The sequence below is a fragment of the Peromyscus maniculatus genome, chromosome 6 (assembly GCF_049852395.1).
Source record: "Peromyscus maniculatus bairdii isolate BWxNUB_F1_BW_parent chromosome 6, HU_Pman_BW_mat_3.1, whole genome shotgun sequence".
NCBI classification, from domain to species: domain Eukaryota; kingdom Metazoa; phylum Chordata; class Mammalia; order Rodentia; family Cricetidae; genus Peromyscus; species Peromyscus maniculatus.
Genome location: NC_134857.1, coordinates 99,391,873 through 99,416,009, shown reverse-complemented (window position 1 = coordinate 99,416,009; position 24,137 = coordinate 99,391,873). Strand labels below are relative to the sequence as shown.

General features: G+C 37.7%; 2 protein-coding genes across 5 annotated transcripts in view; one reads left to right on the top strand and one right to left on the bottom strand.

Annotated features, from left to right (window-relative positions):
- Positions 1-3,380: 3,380 nt before the first annotated feature.
- LOC143273965 (uncharacterized) lies at positions 3,381-5,038 on the bottom strand. The gene is made up of 2 exons (XM_076574880.1): positions 4,464-5,038; positions 3,381-3,519 (listed from the first exon to the last, which is right to left on the bottom strand). The coding sequence occupies exons 1-2, from the start codon at positions 5,030-5,032 to the stop codon at positions 3,510-3,512; spliced, it is 579 nt and encodes a 192-aa protein (XP_076430995.1). The 5' UTR covers positions 5,033-5,038; the 3' UTR covers positions 3,381-3,509.
- Positions 4,469-24,137, top strand: part of Ptbp2 (polypyrimidine tract binding protein 2) — a 65,670-nt gene continuing 46,001 nt past the window's right edge. For all 4 annotated transcript variants that reach the window (XM_006977843.4, XM_006977842.4, XM_015996547.3 and 1 more), the window contains exons 1-3: positions 4,469-4,576; positions 6,273-6,303; positions 22,864-22,939. In XM_006977843.4, coding sequence (XP_006977905.1) covers positions 4,569-4,576; positions 6,273-6,303; positions 22,864-22,939 — 115 coding nt within the window. In that variant the 5' untranslated portion in view covers positions 4,469-4,568. The remainder of the gene's footprint in view (positions 4,577-6,272; positions 6,304-22,863; positions 22,940-24,137) is intronic.

The window sequence follows — 24,137 nt, the reverse complement described above, 5'->3', positions numbered from 1 at the left end:
TTCATGTTGTGAACATGGTCACATTTCCTATTTTTACTGCATCAATATTAGACCTCATTATGGCTTAGCCTATGCTGAAATTTAGATTTAATCATTGTTCACATAAGTGAAAATCTCTGCAAAAGGTCAAAACATTTACCATTCATATGGGAAAGAACAAATCATTATACTGAAAGAAGATATGGGTATGAAAATAATACTGTCCAGATACTTCATTTTTTATTGCCTTATTCTGTTAGGAGTCCATAAAATGGACAGAACCTTGTCAGAGATTACAAAAGCTGGCCAGCCTCTACTGCTAAGATTAATAATCCGGGCCATGGTTAGCCCAAAAAATCATACAGATTGAGATTTGGGTGGGACTTTACAAGTTTACCAGTGACATTTCCCTTGGTCTATTCATCTGCACATGTGTCAATTTAACTTCATTAGTGATATGTTTAACCTTTGTGAAGAATCTCTATACAGATGTATCTATATGGACATAGGCTGCTGCAAAAATTCTGAAAGCCAAATGTGTGGCCTGTTCCTTCTCCAGAGAATAGACCAGTGTCAATAACAAGAACAACAAAAAAACGACCTTCAGGGTGACAGGTGCACCCTTTCTGAAGCATTTACTGCAGCCAGTCAAATCATTTGAACCTCACAACTATCTGGGATGATGGCATCCCTTTTAATCTCGTTTTCACAAAAGAACACTTCATCCTTGGGTTATAATGAATATGTCTAATATCACATAGCTAATAAATGGAACATCTCAAATTTGAAGCCAGGCTTTCATGGGTATGTTGTAGATGTAACCAACCGTCTTATTAAATAAGAAACACAGAACAATGTAAAACAGAAAGCCAAGAGGTCAGAGCTCAGAGCTAAAAATCTCACCCTTCCTCCTGTGGTGGTCCTAGCTCTCCGAAAAAGAGCTACTTCCTGTGTGTATGTCTTTTCATAGTCTTTTTGTTCTGCCTTCTCATTGGTTGTAAACCCAAACATGTGACTGCCTTGTCACTGTCTGTATGTACAGCCCCCCAGGTCTTAAAGGCATGTGTCTCCAATGCTGGCTGTATCCCTGAACACACAGAGATCTACCTAGCTCTTCTACCAAGTGTTGAGTTTAAGGGCGTGTGCCACCACCACACTCTTGCTATGGCTCTAATAGCTCTGACTCCCGGGCAACTTTATTTATTAACATACAATCAAAATCACATTTCAGTACAATTAGAATACCACCACAGTATGTATTTGTGGAATATATAGCACATGGTGAATATAGTCTTATCCCACCACCAGGAGCCTACAATTGCAGATGACCCCAAACTCTGTATCTGTTTGTTCTTTCTGTACATCCATCTTCTTTATACAACTTATGTAAGTCAATCTCACACTGCTAGTATGTCAGACACAGCTAAAGATTAACAATAACTAACAAACATAGAGTAAATTGAAGAACATACTAGTGAAAGTCATGTAAATGTGTGGTGTTTTTTTTGTTTTTTTTTTTTTTTTTGTGTGTGTGTGTATGTGTGTGTCTTAAAATATCCCACTGCGTTTTCACCTCCAAGGAAGCATTTTATGACTTCTTGGCATATATGCATTGCTAGAATGACTGGCCTTGCATTTTAGGACCACTGTTGAGTGAAATAAGAAACTCTCGCATACACAAACCCTGAGCTACTATGACAGTTAAGCTGATGAGAGATACCTGTCCAGTGAATAAATTAACGGGAAGATAGTATATGCAGCCTTGATACACTGCACATGGAGATGACACATGTCCTGCCTGGACAAAGAGGGATGGAGAAGATTTCATGGTGCCTTACTCAGAATGGTGCATAATTTAAAACTTAAAAATTGTTTACTTCTAGAATTTACACCTAATATTTCCCAGCCAGTGTTTACCACTGAACAAATGGCTGGAACTGAAACCTCAGGCAGATGTCTAAGGGAGCCTACAGCTGTGGTGATGCATTAGTACCATTCAAAACTTACAATATATTTTACACTCATTTCTTTTCTTCTTCCTGTTTTTTTTTTTCTGGGGGTCAGAGAGGGATTTTGAGACAGGGTTCCTCTGTGTAACTGTCCTAGCTGTCCTGGAACTTGCTTTGTAGACCAGGCTGGCCTCAAACTTACTGAGATCCCCTGCCTCTGCCTTCCAAGTGCTGGGATCAAAGGCATGCACCACCATGGCTCGGCTACTCTTATTTCTTTACTACATTTTAAAATCTAGTAATTGCTATATCGTAGCATAAATCTTAAAAGGTCTTATTAATTAAAAAAAAAAAAAAACAACCCTGGAACCAGATATTGGGGTGAAAGCTGAAAGATCAGAGAAGCAGAACAAGCCACAGCCAACCTCAACTCAACAGCTCCTCAGCAGATCCTGTTTCCAGGAATCCTCAGGGTGAAAGCCTCTGAGTCCTCACCCCTGAGGGTCTTGGTTGCACTGCTGCTTAGTTCCTGTCTCCTCACACCTAATATACTGTTCTCCACCCAGCTATGTCACTTCCCAGGATTAAAGGTGTGTGTGCTTTCCGAGCAAAAGCATGAGATCTCAAGTGCTGAGATTAAAGGCGTGTGCCACCACTGCCTGACTCTGTTCCCAGTGTAGCCTTGAACTCAGAGAGATCCAGATGGATCTCTGCCTCCCAAGTGATAGGATTAAGGTTGTGTACCACCAGTGTCTGGCCTCTATGTCTAATCTAGTGTCTGTCTTTGTCCTCTGATTCCCATATAAGTTTATTAGGGTACACAATGGTCAACTACCTCAAATATTTTCTACAAAGTACTGACTTAAATAAACCAGCATATTGATTATGTTGTATGTTTGTTCTCCTATACTTTATTAGGAAGAAAAATAAAGAATATATTTTAATGAATACTTCACACTTGACAAAGAAATTCTGTCCCTCATGACACAGTTTGTCTTCCCCAAGATAAAGCAAGAACCAATAAATCAATATTGATTGAGCCAATGTGAGATATATAGAGAATGAATACCGTATTCTTCCCTCCCCTTGGGAGCATACACATTTAATTGTTGAGTGAAACCACATGAACGAAACCACAACACATGAAAAACCATTATTAATGGAAATTATAATGGGTCCTTCATGTATCATAAGTCAATAGTGTAGACAAAAGGGAGGCATTATAGAAAGTTAGATTTTTAAAAAGAATTGACAGTCCCTGAGGCAAATCAAGAATATTTAACCGTGTAGTGGCTTTGAAAAGTTCTTAGAGCAACAGTGTGTGTGTGTGTGTGTGTGTGTGTGTGTGTGTGTTTGCTTTTGAAATAGGGTCTCACTAAGTTGCACAGGCTGATCTCATCCTCTGGAGTAGACCAGGCCAGGTTCTGATTTACCATTTTAAAAAATATCCACAACCTACCATTTAGTGAAGTGAAATTCCAGCTGGTATGGGTAAGAGGTTTTCCCGAAGGAGACATGGCAGATCTGGAGGGGGTATTGAGAACAACTGGAGAAACGCAGTTGGTGAAGGTTGAAAAGTAGTTAGTGAAGCCTAAAAGAAAGAGGGTGTTGGCATTAGCATCATCCAGTGAGCATTTTCCAGAACCCAAACTTTGTTGATGCTATGCTGCAAATACCTTAAAGGAAAACGGAAAACGTGTAATATGCTATTAAATTTAAGACCTTGAGTCTTACAGGAAAAAGAGCGGCTTTGTTTAGACCATTTCAACATTTCAGCCTCTCTGACCAAGGCTAACTCAGTTGTCTTCGCTGCCATTCTCACCTTTCCATATCCCCAAATGTTGGAATGTACAAACACTGGACACCCTGCTCAGCGTGTGACCATTCCCATTTAGGGAACTGGGATTATATTTTTTGTTTTGTCTTATTTACTGCTTTTTAACAGATGCACAGTAATTACTACCCTAAAAGAGGATCACGTTTTCTTCCACTTGGCCGGATTGATGCCGGGTTCGGAAGCCAACGCCAATCTGATGATCTCCTTGTTTTAGAAGTAATTACTATTACTAAAACAGTGGGTCTTTATTCAGTAGGGTAACAGTCTGTAAACAGGGTATAGGATGCAGCTATTAAATATTTTTCCCTAGGGCTGAGTAGGTGGAGGGTCCCCAGGCTGGGGCCGGGATTGGCCTGTGTGGGTGGAAGTAACCCAGCTTGGGGTTGGAGGGAAAAGTGGAGGCTGCCTGGGAGCAATCCTGCCATCCGGGCCAGCCTAAGGCACACCGGGGGTGCAGGCTGGAGGCTGTCCCACTCACACCGCCCACAACAGGGAACCCAGGCAGCCCAGCCAGCCACTGCAGCAGGCACGTCGCAGAGGGCGGGAGCAGGCGCGCGGGCAGGCGGAGGCAGCCAACGGCGGAGGCGCCCACTCCCCCACCCCGGTCCCTGTGCCCCGCCGCTCGGCTCCCGCCGCCGCCGGGCGCCCGAGCGCTCGGCTCTTTCCGCCGCCGCGCGCTGCCCCGTGCGCTCCGGCACCTTCGGCAATTTCCGTCGGGCCCTGGCCGCCATTTTCTCGCCGCTTGTGTGGCTCGCTGGCTGCGTGGCTCGGTTCTTGGGAGCGAAGCTTTGTCCGGTTCGGCAATGGACGGGTAAGGTCCCGGCGCCCGTGAGGGGATGGGGAAGGGAGAGAGGAGTGTGGCCGGGCTGCGGCCGGGGCCGGGGTCGGGGTCGGGCCGGGGAGCGGGGCTCGGGCGGCCCCTCCCAGGCCGCGCCGCCGTTACCCAACCCCCGCCCCATCCCCACACACACACCCCTCCCCGGGCTTCCCTCCGCGGCTCCGGCGATTTAGCGCGAACCGCAGCCGGGGCCGGGAGGCCTCGGGGAGGCCCCGGGGCTGCTGTGGGCACTCGGTGGGGGCCGGGCGGCGGGGGATGGGGCGGGAAGCCCCGGGCGGCCCTGCCCCCTCGGGAGCCATGTCGACGCCGCGGGGGGACCCGAACCCTGGGGTGGCGGCGGCGGTGGCGGTGGCGGCCGCCGCGCGGGCGCGAGTGGGGGAAACGCCAAGGAGGCCTTGTGCCGAGCCCCGAAGCCCGAGGCCCCGCCATCCCCGGCCTCGCCCGAACCACCGCGGCGGGAGAGCCGAGTGGGAGCCGCGGGGAAGGGGAGGGCGCGCGGCGGCGGGAGGGAGGGAGGGAGGGAGGGAGGAGGGCACATGTCACACTCCTTTGTTTTCATCCGAGTCTGGGAGCGGGGGCGGGAGGCCATCGAAATGCCTTTACAACAAAAAATTTCAAGGCTTGGCCCAAAGGGCCCAGAAATTAAACCGTAAACACAACAGAACCCCAGGAAGTGTTGGATGGAGGTAGCATCAATCACATGGGCAAGGGCCACCAAGCCGTGGCAGAGAAAAGAAAAGAAATTCCACACAGGGTTTTCTTTCTTTCTTTTCTTTCCTTTTTTTTCTTCAAGCCGCTTTGGTTAGTTTCTGGGGGAAATAAAAACTAAAAACAAACAGAAATCCGAGCAAACATGGAACAGAGTCGTGATGCGTCTTTGAAAGCTTGGGCGTGAGATAGAGGATGCAGAATGAGATGGGAGCTGTGTGAAAAGATGAGGACCAATGTCGCGCCTGTGTTAACTCCACATCTCAAAGGACTCAGTTCAACTCATTGTGAAGAGAAGGGGGCACAGTTCTGGATAAAAACATGACACTACTCACAGCTCATTTAGGGCAAGGGGGATTAAAAGAAACTCGGGTAACATGAACATTTATTAAAGTGAGTATCAGTGTTTGAGGGATCTAAAGTAAAATCCGAGTTTATTAAGTTGATTATCAATCTAGTTATCTGATGTTTTTAGAGATAATAAAAAGTAACAGATCTTAGAAATGATGCCACAGATTACCTTAATGGGATACCATTTTCCACATGAAATGTAGATTTGGACATGTTCTGAATTCCCTCCAGACAATTGATGACAAAACCTGAGCAGAAACCCGTGTTTTCCACTTCCCAGATTCTATGTAGATTACCAAAGAACCGGACTTACATTGCTAATGTCAGTAGACAAGCACTGTAGGAATGGCATGTAGTGTTCTGGATTTTCATCTTGCTGTTAAAGGTTCTTAAAAATTACATAAACTGACTAAAACATCTCATGTTTCAAGTTGTTTCTAAAAAATCCAGGTAGATAATAGCTTTAAAAAGTATCACTGAGCATCTCTCTACTTGTTTTCTGACTGTATTGCAGTGTCTGGAGAATTTATGAAAGATCTTGAAAGTTTAAAAGTTATGCAATGATCATTTGAAGAGTCAGAGGTTGACACTGTTATTTTTTCCTTTACAGAATTGTCACTGAGGTTGCTGTTGGTGTGAAGGTAGGAGATTGTGTTTGAAAGTCAAGGGGAAACTAGTATTGTTGAACATACTACCATTATAAAGTTAAAATTTCAGTTAACCTTGACAACAAAACCCAGTTATAAGATACTTCCTTTAATTTGTAAAGTCAGAGTCTATAAACAACTAGACCATTGGATAGTTAGTATAAATGGCTGTAGGCTTTGATAATAAGTGTTTTTGTTTTTGTTTTTTTTTACTTTTGAAGTAGTGTTAACTTTGTTAGTTCAAGATAGTTTGACTCTGATTAAAGTGAAATGTGCATGTTAGGAATGAATCACATTGGGAGTTAGTTTCCCTGACACCAAAGAAGAGCAAAGTTGTTCAAGTCCTTTCAGCTTGAGTCCCTAAAGAGCTGTCTTGTCTGTAGTAGGTTTTTACTTACTTCTTGGGTAGGAAAACTGTTCAACCTTTACAATTGCCTCCATGGTTACCATCTGGCGCTTCCTGGAAGACATAGACCTGGTTGGTGTATTACAGATTATTGTTTGTCATTCTGTCTGCCCTGTTAGGGCATATTCCCTGTCTTTTAGCTTATGCCCAAGCCTGGAATAAGAAGATTGCTCATGCCCTCAGCCGTAATTATAAGCATAAATATAAAACCCCTCAAATATCAGTACCCTTAGGAGAATTGCTAGGATTCCTGGTTTAATGAGGTTGACCCTCAGTATTTTTCTTGGATCTTAAAAAATTGTGTTTTTGGTGGCTTATTTGTCACATTAGATTAGGAGATGTTATTGTGTTTTCTGTCTGATAATGAACTAGATGTTTGTACTTTAATACTTAGGTTATTTCTTGAGTTCATGTTGTATAGAACATTTAGTTTTATTTTCAGTCATAGCCCAAGTTGAGATAGTTAAAAGCTTTGCAGTCGGGGATAGCTCAAAAGTACAAAATGTGTTGATGTTGTAGTTATTATCCAAATAGATTTCTTCTGTGAATTTTGTAAAAGAATAAATGATATAAGGTAATTTGTAAAAATGACTTTCTAAGACTCTGGTCTTTTACTAGCAGGTAAGTTTACATACAAAACCTCATGAGCAGTCATGAAAAAAGGGAAGAGGATTAGACTAGACTGCCTGGATAGGATATGTTGGCTTTACCAGTTTTCAGTATTATAGTTCAAGGAGAAACTGTTAGAAAATTGTATAGGAATACTACCCATTTAAAAAAGTTGTTTAATATAAAAGTTTGCAAAGTTAAAATTAATTTTATATCCTTTTCTAGAACATTGGTTAAATATGTTTGTTGGTATCAAAATTATGTACAAGCACTTAAACTTTCTTAAAAAGTAAAAAATAATTTTAAAGAAAGTCATACATATGCATGTTTAAAATGATTGAAAATGTAGCATGCACTTCTCCTTAATTAGATAAATTGTTTTTAAAATTCTTTCACATTTAAAAAAATTATTGACTTGTGTATTACATATTGCATGCTTGCCTTATTTTTTGTACAAATATATTGTGTTATGACCCATATCTTGACCTTTTAAAATTTTTTATTTCAGTATATGACATAATTGCCTGTATTTAAAGTATGCAATGTTTTCTATATACATACTTTGATGCCAGCACTACAATCGAGATAGAAGCTTTTGTTACTCCTAGAAATGCCATCCTGCCCCTTTGTAGTCCCACCCCTACTCTTTCCCCAGAAGCCAGTGATCTGCTGGCATTATAGATTTGCTTGCATTTTTAGAAGTTTAAACAAATGGAATCAGAAGGCGAGGTCTTTTAGCCTATTACACTCAATAGAAATTTTTAAGTTATTTACATGTGTGTTGTGATCCTTTCCTACCCTTGCTTGGAATCATTATATTATCTAGTAATTAAGAACGTGTAGTGGGCATTTGTGTTGGGGGTATAGTATAAAGTTGCTGTGAACATTTCTGCACGTTTTTGTGTAGACATATGCTTTTATTTCTCTTGGGGCCTATTGTTAAGAATGGCTGAATCATATGTTTGGCATATGCTTAACTAATTGAGAAACTGCAGTCTCTTTTCCACAGTGGTTGTACCATCTTGCCATCAGCAGGCTATGAAAATTTCAGTTCCTCCAGAGACTTCTCAGTGTTTTTTAGTGTTTAGTGGGTGTGAAGTGATAATTTAATTGTGGTTTTAATTTGTACTTCTGTGTGGTATCTATTATGATCATTTTCAGTGTGCCTTTTGCCAGCTGTTATTGATTTCTTCCTCTTCCTCCTCCTCCTCTTGGTTTTTGAGGCAAGGTTTCACTGTAGATTAGGCTGGTCTCTCAACTGGGCTAGAGATCTGCCTGATTCTGCTTTCTTGCTTCTTTCCTGAGTGCTGGGATTAAAGGCTTGCACCACCATGTCGGATGTCTTAAAGACAGGGTTCTAGTCTAGAGGAATAGAAGTGATAGAATGAATCAATTTCTCTTGGTCTTTCTTTCTTGTGTGTGTGAAATCTAGTTGCCTTGGTTCGCCAGACTTTGTTCTTTTTCAAAGTTGAGTCATGGATTGAATGTGTGAAACGATCTGAGGAAAATTGACAGTTTAATTCTGAATTTTCCTATCAATGACAAAATACATTTATCTCTTCATTCACATAGGCCTTTACATTTTTGTTGTTCTTTGAGATTGTTCTTTAAGATTTCACTGTAAAAGTTTTATACATTATTATTAATTTGGGAGGGGTTAGATTCATCCTTAAGTATTCACAGCTTGTTATAAATCATTGGTTTTCAAACTGTGGGCCATGACCATCCCTTAAGACTATTGGAAAACACAGATACTTACATTATGATTCATAACAGCAAAATTACAGTTATGAAGTAGTAGTAAAAATAGTTTCAATAATTTAATTCAATTTGTAAATTTGATAAGTTTGTTTTAGATTTTAACAGAATTTTTACATTTACCATTGATGCCCAGTTGTACTTAGTTTTCTCTCTTGGCTGTTTGGGTGCCATTTTTTTCTTTTCTTGCCTACGACTGCTAGTTAGTAAGTATTAGGTTGAATCGAAGTGGTAAGAGTTGTCAATTTTACCATGTTCTTCCCATCAGGGTGAATATTATTTCTCCCTTAATTATGAATTGTAAGTTGTACAGAACACACAGTGGAAGGAATGTCATTACAATGTGAAGCTCTGTAGGCCTTTGGTTTGTTTTCTCTGGGAAAGTTTTAAGCTACATACTGGGTTTGTTTAATAGAGCAGGGCTATTCAGGTTACCCATTTCTTCTTGGGTTACTTCCATAATTTGATTTTCTGTAGAACTGGTGAATTTATTTGGATGGAGTTGTTCATGGTACTCTATGACACTTTATATTGTTTTCTTTCGTTTTGAGGTAGGGTCTCATTGTTATTTTGGTTGGCCTAAAACTCTATGTAGACCAGGCCTGTCTTAAGGTCACAGATCTGCCAGCTTCATGAGACTGGGATTAAAGTTGTGTGCCACTATCCACTATAGTTTAGAACAGTGGTTCTCAACCTATGGGTTGCAATCTTTGAGGGATCTTCACAGAGGTCACCTAAGACCATTGGAAAACACAGATATTTACATTGTGATTCATAACTAGCAAATACAGTTATGAAGTAGCAATGAAATAATTTTATGGTTGGGGTCACCACAACATGAGGAACTGTATTAAAGGGTCACAGCATTAGAAGGGTTGAGAACCACTGGTTTAGAACCTTAATCACTTGAGCTCTCTGCTTTCTAATAATCATAATAATTATTCATGTTTTACCTTGTTTTGATTGTTGATTGATTTTATTAATGTTCTCACAGTAGTCACCTTCATGAAGTTTTCTGTCAAGTTTTTGTCCTTCTCATCCATTTCTTTTTCTCCCTTCTGCCTTTGTCTCATGTTAACTTCTGCTTTTCCTTCTCTTTTCTTTTTGAAACAGAATCTCACTGTAGCCCTGACTGTCTCAGAATTCACTGTGTAGACCAGGCAGGCTGGACTAGAACTCAAAGTTGTGTCCCCCCTTTTGTTCATCAAGTGCTATGAATAAAGGCATGTGCTTTTTATACTTCATGGTGTTATTGCTTCTCCATTGCTGGAATAAACACATGACTGAAAAAGCATCTTGGAGAAGGAAGGGTTTATTAGGCTTACAAGTTACAGTCTTTGTCATTGAAGGAAGCCAGGGTAGGAGCTCAAGACAAGAACTGAAGCAGAGACCATGCAAGAGTACTGCTTATTGTCTGGTTTCCCATGGCTTGCTCTGTCAGCTTTCTGATACATCCTGGGACCACCTTCTTAGATGTGGGCTGAGCCCTTCCATGTCAGTCATCAAAGAAAAAGCCCCATAGGCTCATAGGCCAGTCTGATGGAGGCCAATTCCTCAGTTAAAGTTCCCTCTTCCTGGTTGTCTCTGTGTCAAATAGACACATATGAACCTTTTCTAATGCAGGGTTTTGCTACTATATACCTCTCTTAGTGGTGCTTTGATGGTATCCTCTTAAGTTTTCATTGTTGCTCTTCATTGAAGAGCAACCCTAACCCTTAAGTTTTTTGTTTGTTTATAGCTACCTTATACAGCAACTTTAGATGCAGACTTGTATGGCCAGATTTATAGAGGTTGTTTTTCTAGTGAGTTAATTAAAAACCAAGATGTGATTATAGCTGAAGTGCTGATAAAGTGTTGTTAAAAGCAGCTTGATTTTTTTTTTAACCAAATTGGATTCTGCTCTAAAAGTAACACATTATAAATTCCTAATTCACAGTTGTAAGTTGTACTATGACTGTTGAATTCCTCATCATTGGCTTGGTTTAAGGAGTAATTAAATAATGCTGAGCATATCTTTTTTGGTAATAGTTGAATATATAATTGATTTTTAATAAGGTATGTGTTTGAAAAAAGTTGTTTGCTTTTTTTAGATTTTGATTATTATTAAAATCTTTTAATGTAATACCATAGCATATACTTTGTGCTAGATTCTTTTTCTAAAAATTTCAGCTTATAACATAATCTCTATTGAACAACAGCTCTGTTGAGCATAGGCTTTTAAAACAGTTTGTTGATTGTTCTTCCATTTTTAAGTGTTCATATTAAGCAGTTATGATCACTCAGTTAATACTTAATGACTCTGGAAGTGTCTTGACCTTTAATATGTTTATAATCCAAGAACAATTTAGCATTAAAAATAAATAATAATTTTATTTTACTACATTCCTATTTGTTGGAGATCCAAAAGATCCAGTCTTTAGAAGGATCATGTCTCCTAAGAAAATGTTGAAGGTTTTAAGTAAGTGCCATACTGACAGGATCAGAGTAGGCTCCCTGGAAATAGTAAGCTCTTCTTTGTAGTGGATAGGTTGAGAGACAGGAAGAGCACAGAGTAGTACAAAGTGACAGTGACAAATCCATGTGTTGACAGGCAGAAATTCAGTTATTTAGCACTAAATTTTAGAGTTTTAGTGTGGTTTTTTTTTTTTTTTTTTTTTTTTTTTTTTTTTTTTTTTTTTTTTTTTTTTACTGTAAAAGTGCTTACTGATCAACAGATGCTCCTCAGTCTAGCAAAACATGATGAATCAAAACATAAAGTAATATTCTTGGTCATAAATATACACACACTTACTTGTTAAATGCACCTTATTTTAATAGAAAAAAAAATCCTGCTTAGTTACCCCCCCCCCCAAAACCATGTAAGTCTGTGTACCAACCAGTTAACTGAAAATGCAGAGAACAGAATACAGCAAATAAATGCATGCTCTGTGCAGTTCTGTAAATTCTGTAAATATGTATCAGTTCTCTTTAGCAAATGAGATGTAATAATTGAAGGATGGAGGACTTCTGGGTAAAAAGATGTTTTAAGAGGTAATATCAACTCATTCACTGTGACTTTTGTTACATTCTGATCTTTCTTCCCACTTAGTAAACCCTATGAAATAGGATGACATTTGTGAAAAGTTACAAATTGTAGCACAGATTTAACTTCCGAAATACTAGGTAATTACAAACTTTTAGATGTCCTAATAGTGTTATAGCTGTTGTTGGGTGGTTTTTGAGAGTTCATGTTTTGAAAGGAAAACACTGAAACATTTACATAGGAAACAGCATGGGTATATGGAAGTTGTCACAGTCACTGGGGAAGAATTGATTGTGGTGAGTCTCATATCTTAGCTACAGGTTCAAGATTTCTTTAGTTTCCAATATTATCACATTAAAATATAAACTTACAGGAAGAACTGCTTGTTCGCAGAACTCCTGTGGTAACTTTTTGTGATGCTTCATTGCTTTTAAAGTGAAAATAGTAACTTTATTCTCTAGTGCATTCCACCTGTAACCAAATTAAGAATGCTGCTAAAAGTCTTGCCATACAAATAGACCATTATTTTGTCTACTTTAAGTTGATCTTGAATTATTTCGTATTTTTCTTTAAAAGTACACCAAAAGTGAAGGATCATCTATTGGTTACATTGACACCATTCTTTCTATACAGTAAAATTTACAATAACTTAATATCATGGTGTAATTTTCTTTTTATATTAGGAACAAAGGAAAGCCAACATTTTGATTAATGTCTCTTAGATTACTTTTTATCAATAATTCTCATTTTCTATTCCCCACCCCTTGTAATCCCCATACCCCTTCTTTGCTAGAGAATCTGGGTCATCTGTACAATTTCTACTCTTTAGTACTCTGCTGATTATATCTTGTTTCATCTGTTCCTCGGATCTTCTGTATTAATTGTGAACTTATAAATTAGATGAAACTTGATCAAATATAGGTTTAATTTTTAGCAAGAATGTCTTGTAGCTATGATCCATGTAATTTCTGTTGTATTGTCAAGAGGAACAGAACGTTAATATTGATCAGTAGGGTGAGGTGTCACATACTCATTACAGAATGCACCTATCATTTATTCACTTTTAGTAACGAATGATCATGGAATTTTATTGGTATTGTGAAAATAACAAATTTTCTCTTCATATATTAAAATTCCTCCTTTAAGAACTTTGCTCATGAATTATTTGTTTACATTGTAGCCACACACCATTTTAAAAATGGAAGCAGGATAGATTTTATCTTTGATAGTTTCATACATGTGTATAATGCATTGTAGTTGTTCTCATACCTATTTTCCTCATTCCCCCTTCCCTCTTCTGCTATAACCCTCCTTCTTAGCTTTGTGCCTTTCCTGGAACTCACTTGGTAGCCCAGGCTGGCCTCGAACTCACAGAGATCTGCCTGCCTCTGCCTCCCGAGTTCTGGGATTAAAGGCGTGCGCCACCACCGCCCGGCCCATAACCCTCCTTCTTATGAAGGCCTTTTTCTACCTTATCTTTTTTTGTGAGTGTAACCCACTGATTTACCTAGTTTCTTCAATGAGCCTGGGTGGGAGGTTATTTACTGGAGTATGGGCAATTTTATGAATGCATATACCACTGAAGAAACAGATAGCCCTCTCCCAGCAACCATTAACTGCTAACACTCCCTTTGGGAGGGAGGGATTGGGTCTCATAAGCCTCTCCCCCATTGCAGTTTTTCTGGTGTAGTTAGTGCAGTGTAGTTAGTGTGAGTTCCTTCTTTTTAATTATTACTATTATGAAATCAAGCATTTTAATGTTTATCTTCTAGTCCATTGCAGTGACTGTTTTAAAAATGCTATTACATCTTGGGCAGGTGGAGCTTCAAATAGCAGTAACTTGTGATAATGTGGTTCAAGTATCTTTGTTTTAAAATTCATCAGCCATGCTTTTAAAGTCTCTGTCCAAGATGTGGGAAATGTTCTTTAGAAACTACAGTAATGGGTGCCAAGGGGATACTTGCTCTAAGATTGTTACTGCTTCAGGACCCTTTCAGTGGACAGATAGCATTTTTTGATAGAGATTTTTTTGATAGAAATATATTATTAGCTCATTTATTGTTTTATTTCTGATTCATATTTAAAGTTACACCGTTTTTGCTTATTTGATTTTCTTCAGATTTATTTATGTGTTTTACTCACATGTATGTCTGTGTATCATGTGAATGCATTCTGGACCTGGTATTATGGACAGTTGTGAATTGACGTGTGGGTGCTAGGAATCAAATCCCAGACCTCTGCAAGAACGAGTGCTCTAAAACACTGGGCCATTTCTCCAGCCCCCTGATTTTATGTTTGTATCTCTTGTCCCTGAAAAACCTTGTTTGCTAATATTAACCTTGGTATACCCCACATGGCACTTTAAAAAACACCAGCCTTGTAAAAAAGACACTAGTTTTTAAAAAAAATATTAATATTGTACTAATTTATTTAATACAATTTATTATTTTTTGTAGCCATGTTTTGTCTCTAAGGTATAATCTACAAAAAAGGCATAGTATAATCTTTGAATTTTAAAGTTTGTTGAAATTGCTCTTTGTTTTACCACCAAATTAATGGTAGATTTGTTTTCATTTTTAAAAATTATTTTTAACTAAATTTCCTCTGACCTCTGAAACAAACTACAAGAAAATGACCTCTTCAACAAGCTACAGTCATTGAAGCTTAGGTAGGCTCCCACCCACCTCTACCATCCCACTTTTTGTACTCCTTCTATATGTATTTTTCTTAATTGATTGCTTTTTTCAGCTCATCCATTATAGTCAAGTATAAAGTTCTTCCCAACAATATGTAGAAAGTAGCACAGTATGCATAATGTTGTATAGCTGACATTTTACTTAATGATGCATATGTCCTTGGAAGACTCTGCATGACTGTAAGAAGGAAACTTTCTCATTGCTTGTATTTCATTGTTCCTACTCTTGCTAGTGTGAAAAATCACCAGTATTTCTATAGAATAGCTCCTAAATGTGATTTTTTTTGGTCAATGTGTAATATAAATACTGTTTTACCAGATATTCCTAAATGTTTTTGTGTGGGGGTTGTTTTCTATCCAGAAATATGAATGCTAGTATCTCATAGCAAGAACACATAGTATGTGCCTATAGCTCCAAGTGGGTGGTGGGGGAGATAAGAGGATCCCAAGGACTTACTGGCTAGCCCTTGTGGAATAATTAGTGAGCCCCAGGTCCTAGTGAGAGACCCTGTCTCCTGAAATGAAAAAGTTGGAAGTGTTGCTAGTCTGGTGGGTGAGAAAGTATCCAAATACAGAATTAATTTGGGTTTGTTTTACCATAAGGAAGAATAAACAGATTTTCAGCTCATGATTTTTATTTCCTATGCCAAAAACTTCCAAGTTTTTAAACCTGTGTTTGAAGTTTAAATTTCCTTTTTGATTCATATATTTAAAATTTATTTCAAAATTTTATCTGGTTAAACTAATTGAACTTGATTGCATTTTTCTTCTTCACTATGCTTTTTTATTATAAGTATCTTCCTGTGTTTGGCTAAACATAGAATGTGTTGTAGAATTCAAATTACAATGGATTTTTTTTTTCATGGGCATTTAAATCAATATTAGGATGATGTTGAAAGAATGAAACAGATTTTCAGTCTACTATTTTGAACTTTTTTCCTTTGGCCAGAAAGGGTATGGGCCATGTTTTCTTCCTTTGCATATTCCTGTTTTAAAATGGTGTGTATATATTGTCTTTATAAAACAAATCTTGGGCCTGGGTTGATGAAGTTAAGAACACTTGCTGCTCTTCTGAGGACTCAAGTTTAGTTTCCAGGATTCATGTCAGGCTGTGCTTTAGCTCCAGGGGATGTGCCCTGGCTAGTATTATCTTTAGGATGACTGTAGTTATCCTACAGGAGGGAACCTTGATTGAGAAAAATGCTTCTGTAAGATCCAGTTGCAGGGCCTTTTCTTTATTAGTGATTGATGGGGGCGGGACCAGCCCATTATAGGTGGTTCCATCCCATGGTGGGATGTTCCATCCCTGAGCTGGTTGTCCTGGGTTCTGTAAGAAAGGAGGCTGAGCAAGCCATGATGAGTAAGCCAGTAAACAGCACCCCTCCATGGCCCTCCATCAGCTCCTGCCTCCAGGTTCCTCTCATTTGAGGAACTAAGACAGGATTGAACATTTTTGTTGTTGTTGTTGTATAATCCGTGGGTACCTGTATACATACGGGCCATAAATACATGCAGACACACATAAAGTAGTAAAAATGAATTTTTAAACAAATGTTACTTGGTGAGTAAGAGAAGAGAAATGACCAGAATATGAGGTCAATTTTTATGTAGTGTCAAGTTGTATCTGTTGCTTATGAAAATAATTTTGTGATAACCTTAAAATATTTATTTATTTGTTTATTTATTGGGGGTATGTGTATCATATTGTGCATGTGGAGGTCACTGGGCAACTTCTGTAAATTTCTTATCTTCCACTTTGTTAAAGCAGTATCTCTTGTTTCTATTGTACTCCAGCCTACCTGGCCTGGGAATTTCAGGACCAGTTCTGTCTCAGCTTCTCTGTCTTCCTGTACCAGTACTGGGATTATAGATTAGTGGCTCCACACATCCACCTTTACCATAGATTTTGGGGATCTGCACTCTTGTCATTAGGCTTTCCCTATTAGCCAGTTTACCTGCTGATACCTGATCCTGACCTTGTGTGATACCTTAATCTACAGTATTGATTGTAGTTTGTTCTGAGTCTTTTTTTTTCTTACTTGGTATCTTATCATTTGATTATTTCACAGAAGTGGCTTATTGGGGTTATTAAAATGTTTTGTTATTCATTGTTTTCTCCCTGGAACCTTTAATTAATTTGTGAGAATATTATTAGCCCCTTATCTACTGCTTAAAAATGTGTTACCATTTATGTGTATGCCTATATCAGCTTTACCTCCCTTTGTATCTTAACACAGATGTGCCCTGAAGATTTTTTCTTACTCTTTCCAATATGATTTTGTCATGTAAATGAAAAAGATTAATATTTGGTCTTCCATATTCATTAGCTTATGTTCTGCCTCCAGGTAACCTTGGATTGAAAATACTACCTCCAAAATGTTTGTGTGAATACTTTTTCTTACTGTAAACAATGCATTATCTCTACTGTTTATATTGTATTATGTATTTTAAGTAATTTAGAGACTTAATATGTGTCAAAAGATACGTACAGTTTGTCAGCACTTATGCCATGTCATACACAGGGCGTGAGCATTCGCTTATTTTAATATCCCTAAGGATCCAAAAGCTAATTCTCCCAGATACTTAGGAACTGGAGGTGTGTGTGTTCATGTGTGTGCATATAGGTACACAAATGTAATACATTTTCTGAAAATAGTGTACCTGTATAATGTTTTCTATAATTGGCCTTTTTTTGGGGGGGATGAGGGAGCAGGGTCTCACACTGGAGTCTAGGCTAATTTGGAACTTACTTCTGTAGTCCAGGTTGGTCTTCAACCTGTGGCAATCCTTCTGCTTCAGCCTCTGAATGCTGAGATTACCATTGTGAGCCATTACACCTGACTGAGGCTGTGACTTCTGTTTTGATTCAGTGATGATTTCAGTAATTAGCCAAATTATATGTGCAGTTGCATAATACTGTGGAGAGCTCTTCTGTGAAAATGTTCAAATTATCTCATTTGGTGGATATTTGGGATAAGGTTTTTAAAGTTGAACAGTGCTGGTATATGTATGACCGTTTTTTGAGAGTATACGCTGAGTCTTGAGTATGTTAAACTTTACCAGGCAATGGTAGATTATTTCCCAGCATTTCATTCTGATTTATGTCTCAGATTAATACAGAAGAGTTACATGTCAATTCCTTCTGGCATTTTTTGAATTACATATATAGTTTCTTAATTTCTGCTAGTCTGGTGTGTTGTAATTTTTTGTTTGTGTGCTTGTTATTTTCTTCTGCTTAATGGAGTGTACATTATTTTTTTGGTTTTATTTTTAATGTGGAGCTTCACATTAGCGTTTCACTTTCAGTATCAAATATATTTCATGCACTTATCCACCACCAAGAACAAAAAAAATTCATGGCAGAATTAGAACTAGATAAACAATTGTTTTATATTTATCTTCTTTTGTAATTCACGTTCATTGCCTGCTTTCAGTCCTTTCTCATCCCCTTACATTTAGCCTTTCTTATTGTCTGTAACATGTACTTTACATGCATGTACATTTGTTTACACATAAGCATATATACATTTCACATATGAGAGAGGACATGCAGGGTTTTCTCCTTCTGAGTTTGTGTGATCTAGCTTAATACTATACATTCCAAGTCCATTTTTTTCTTGCAAATTTTTTAGGGTTTTTTTTCGTTAGACCTTAGTTTTCTATTTTACATGTGTACATACATTTTTCATTATCCATTTATCTGCTGATAGGCAGCTAGGTTAATCCCTATTATTTGTTATGATGAACAAAGCAACAGTAAACATGAGGTGCAGATTCTTTGGGTATGTATGCTGAGGAGTGAAATTCTAATAGTTCTTTCGTTAACTTTGTTGACAAATCTCCAAACTATTTTCCACACAATAGCTGTGTTAGTTTGCACCCCTACCAGCAGTGAATGGGGTGAGGCGTCAGTCCTTTTTCTCCGTCCTTCCTTTTTCTCCGTCCGTCCTTTTTCTCCGTACCCTCGCTAACATTTTTGAGAGATTTGTTGATGTTAGCCATTGTTACTGGGGTGAGGTGGTATTCAAAGTAGTTTTAATTTGCATTTCTTTGGTGGCTAGGGATATTGAATACTTTTAAAAATATTTATTGGACATTTTTTAATTTTTTAACATTGTTCATTCTTTGCTTTGTGTTGATTGGTTGTTTTTTTTATTTCTTTAGTGTGAAATTTCTACAGTTCTTTGTAAATTCTAGATATAGACACTTGTCTGAAGCATAGTTGTAAAGATTTTCTCGTTTTGTGGGGTGTTAATCCTGCTGATTATTTCTTTTGCTATATAAAAACAATTTTTATGTTCTCCCATCTGTTGATACTTGAGACTAGTTCCTATGCTGTTAGTGTTTAATTTAAAAAGTTTTTGCTTACCCCAGCATCTTGAAGACTATCTCCTGTGGCTTCTTTTAAAGGTATTTTAAATATGGCCATGTGTTACATTATTTGCATGTTAGTTAAAATTGTATGAACCCATTCCTTGCACATTTTAATTTTTCTCTTGTTCTTCTGGCTATCTTTGTTGATTGGTGAAAGCCCATTCAGCGGTATGTTTGGGAAAACAAACTCACTTTCTTCTTTCCCATACCCAGTGGCAGTCGACACAGAAGGCTTTCCTGACCCCAGAAGGTTTGAAGGCTTCTTCCTACTGGCAAACAAGTAATTAATTCTCCCATAACAGATACCAGTTGGGTGTCCTCCAAATAACTTCTGACATTGTACCTGGAGAAAGCCTTAGATTGCACAGGTTGAGGGTTCAGTCTTTAAATTTCTTTCCATTTTGAGATGCCTGTCAGAAGCCCCTGGTGGTTTGGCATTGCTTTGAATACGTGGTTCCCACAGTTATCTTACTGGGTTCGCTTAATTTACTAAAGAAAAGGACTTAGAGCTTTATTAGGGATCGGATGAAGAGAGGTACTCAGGGTGAGAGAGAAGGGCTGTAGAGCTTTTCTAGGTGTGCTGTCTCGGGGAATCTCTACATGTTAAGTTTGGAAACTGTCTGAGACTAGTCCTTTTAGAGTTTTATGGAGGCTTCATTACATAGGCATGTTTGATCAAACCATTTGGCTATTGGTGATCAGCTTAACATTTATCCCCTCCCTCTTCATCCTTGGTCTTCTTCCAGTTGCTAATCTTGAACCTGCCTTGAGCCTTCATCAAGTCATCTTGTTAGTATCATTTTTATAAGGATTTTTCAGAGTTTTATGCCAAAAAATGGAAATGAAGACCATGTGTGTATGCGTATGTACATATACATATATTTGCAATATCATACAGACATTTAATTATCTTTAATTATTGCAATAGTTTTTGCATTGGGATTTTGTAACTACATAGTACGAGGATTTATCAGTGTTTCCTTTTATATTTAGTTTCCTTTGTAGGGATCCTTGAAATTTTTTTTTTTTAAAAGAAGTTCCTGGTGGTATAAGAATGATCCCTATGCTTTTTGTTCTTGGCTACTTGGTCTGATAATGTGTAACTGCTAATTGTTATTTCCTTCTTGCTATTCTTCCTGCAGAGCTGTCTGTATTGTTGATAGTTCTTCAAATGTAACTTTTGGCTGTCAGAATTCTGTTAGGTGTGTCGGCCATTGTTTTGTGTATTTTTATGGGCAGTGTCGTGTGCTTTTCTAGCATTTAATAAGGGGTTAGCACTCATACCTGTTCATCTTTTCTCTCTGTCAAAGATGAGTAACCTCATTTTCTGAAAGTCTAGTTTTTCTCAGGAACTTGGTATTTTTCTCTTTTTCCAGGTTAGGATTTCCTAGACTGGCATCTTTAGAGTAGGAAGTGTCTTGGCTAGATGTTAGTCTACAACCCAGCAGGGCTCATGGACTTCTCAACTTTTTTGCTTGCCTTCTTGGCAGTCCTAGGAACTCTTCTGAAGGGAGTACTAGATGGTAATTTGGTTCAGTTATGATAAGCAGAAGACTATTTAATAACATAAGAAAAACTCATTCAGACCTTTCAAATAATGACAAATGACTTGGATTTTTTAAAAATCACATTCATTCCTCCGACAAAAACTTTAATCCTCTTGGGAGCATTTTCTTAATTCTTGAAATGGTCATTTGTACTATAATAGATGTCAAAGTTTCTCTGACCATACTTATTTACCAAGAAACATTAAGACAATTTTAACATGTAAATTTTTAGTTGAATGTAAGTCAGGTTGACATTTTAGATGAATGAACAGTTTTAGAGATTACATGTTCTTAAGGACAGGTTTGAGTCTGAATTTAAGTATTACAAGTTTGATTTGTTTTTAGCAGCCACTACAATGGAACAGCCATCAATTATTATCATTATGTGATTTTTATAGCATCCAAGTTAATGACTAGGTTGAGTAAGATATTCCATGTAAAATTCCATTAGTTAATATGGTAATCTTAACATCAGTGTTGTAGAATCATAATAGTGGTAAACCTTTTACTTAATGAAAAGGTGAGCACAATTTTCTTTTATAGAATGTAATCTGTATAGATAGTCCTCAGTAATTCTTCACATCTCAAAATCATTAATAACTTTGTATTCTGACTGTTAAAATATATATAAAATGTACTCACAGGTATGAAGCAATTGGATAAAAAGTGACTGCTATATAAAAATTTTTAAACACTCAAAGCAACTTTGTCATACATGGTGAAGATTTGTTGTAGGGAGAAGAGAGCTTTCTGCATGCAGTGAGCCAGTTAGAGGCTTTCCTTTAACTTAGAACAGGGATTTCCTACCAATTACTTTGTAGTTACTTAAGATCGTGTAGGGTGGAAAAGAAAGTGATTAGTTTAAAGATACAGTGATAATGATAGACATCTGAAAGGCTGTTGTGTTTACTTTTGGAAGCTAGATTATGTGTAGGGGTAACATCAGACACTGGCCCTTCTAAAGGGCTGTGTATCTTCTTTGGGTAAGGAAAGCACTAAGACTTGCCCCTTTTCCCCCTTTTACTTTTAGAATCAGATGTGGAATGATTTAGTGAAGGGCTGATTTTATTCACTGTAGGAAACTGCCATCCTATAGGTGGAAGCCAGCTTTGTGTGTACAACGATTTGATTTTGTGTTTTTATAGTTTATAGTATAAAATTATTTTATATTTTATCTTGATTTTTGTGTTCAGTTTATTATAAGTTCTTTAAATCAGCCAGTATTATTTATTTTAAATATTAATGTCATCTATGTAAATACACACATTTTTAAAGTAGACAAAACAGTTGATTTACTTTAAATGTTAGTCTAATGAAGTATATTTTTATGAAATACAGATATTTTCAAATACCTAAAACATCAATGAATGATTTGAACATAAAAGACATTATAACCTTTCCCTAAAGAATTTTAAGATGAGTCAATTTCTCTTTCTTTCTCTTTTATTTTGTGCAATGAACTTTCTCATTCCTTAGATGTTGCTTTTGTCTTCGATGTTCTAGTTGCTGATATTTATGCCTGTCTTTTATTATGGTAATGACTAGCTCCCTGGTTTGAAGTGTGAATTTCCTAAAACCTGATTTATTTGAATGAGCAAAACTAGTAGAATTAAAGATTCAAATAATGCTTTTGAGAATGGCTATCTCCTCTGTCCTATTCTTGTCTGTCTTTTTAGTAAAAATTTGAGGTATAACCTTTTAAAGAATTGATTATGGAACTTTATACTTATCTTATTTGGAATTTGGGTAAAAGAAGGAAGTGAACACTTTCACTTGGTGGAGATGGGAGAGTAAAAAGAGAAGAAGTTATCCTTTGTTGTAGGGCATCAGTTTGAATCTATGGGTCATAACCTTAACAGGTCATATATCAGGTATCCTGTATATCAGGTATTTACAGTATGATCCATAAAAATAGCAAAATTAGTTATGAAGTAGCAACAAAATAATTTTATGGTTGAGGATCATCACAACACGAGGAATTAACTGTATTAAATAAAGGGTTACAGCATTAGGAAGGTGGTTGAGAACCACTATTTTAGGGATTCAGTCATGTGTGGTAGTTGAAAAGTTAGAAATAAAAGATAAGCTTTTGTATTATTTTTAAGTACAGTGTCTTATGGTAATTTGTTTTTACTTTTTATAGAGAGGATCTGACGAGCTACTCTCAGGCAGTGTTCTCAGTAGTCCCAACTCTAATATGAGTGGCATGGTGGTTACAGGTAAGTGTTGCTGCCTTAGCAGCCCGCATTTACTATTTTCCAGGGCAAAATGCTAAAACTAAAGGATAATTTAGGCCAGAATAGCTTTTGTTTTGAAATCTGAAATTGATGATTTTTGTGGACAAGTGAAGTTTAAATCTGATTCAATTTGTTATTGTGATACTAGGGACTGAACTCAAGGGCTTGTAGGTAGACTTTTCTGTCCTGCCAGCTGCTCCTCAAATAACCACACAGAGACTTAATTATAAATGTTTGGCTAATAGCTTAGGCTTGTTGTTGTTTTTTTTTTTTTTTTTTTTTTTTTTTTAAGCTAACTCTTATAACTTAACCCATTTCTGTTCATCTATGTGCTGCCCTGAAGCTCGTTTACCTCATGTATGTACTTCCCATCCTGCTTGCTCCGTGTCTCATGGCATCTCCTCAGACTCCTCTTCCTTCTTCTTCCCAGCATTCTCTTAGTCTGGTTCTCCCCCACTTAACCTTATCCTGCCTTGCTGTTGGCCAGTCACCTCTTTATTAACCAATGAGAGTAATATGTATTTACAGTGTACAAAGATTGTTCCATAACAAGCTCTTGCATATGCCAGGGAAATATTCTACCACTGACTCATACCCGGTCTTAAAACTTTACCCTTATCTTCTTATTGTTGTTAACTATGGTACATTTTTTATTTAAAAAAATTATTTTTGTTTGTTTTTAAGTAACACAAATTCTATATTCTTACTTGTTTACCCTTTCACATTTTACTAAACACATACACTTAAGTGATCAAATCTGGGTTGTAAACTTATCTAGATCCTGTAGTCAATATTTTCAAAAGCCTTTATTTCCTTTTCTTCCTTTCCTCCTCCCTTCCCTTTCTGTTTTCTTCCTTTTCTGTGGCAGTCTTCACTGTGTCCAGGTTGGCTTTCACCTCCTAGGCTCAAGTGGGCAAGTAGCCCCTCTGTGTTAGTCTCTCATGTAGTTGAGACTATCAGCACCTTAGACTAACTTCGTCTTAAAACTTTCTTTTTAATTAAAAAGTAGAACCCATTCTCACAGGCCTCGATTTTGCATTTTTCTTATTTTTTTTATTTTTTTATTTTTTGGTTTTTCGAGACAGGGTTTCTCTGTGTAGCTTTGCGCCTTTCCTGGAACTCACTTGGTAGCCCAGGCTGGCCTGGAACTCACAGAGATCCACCTGCCTCTGCCTCCCGA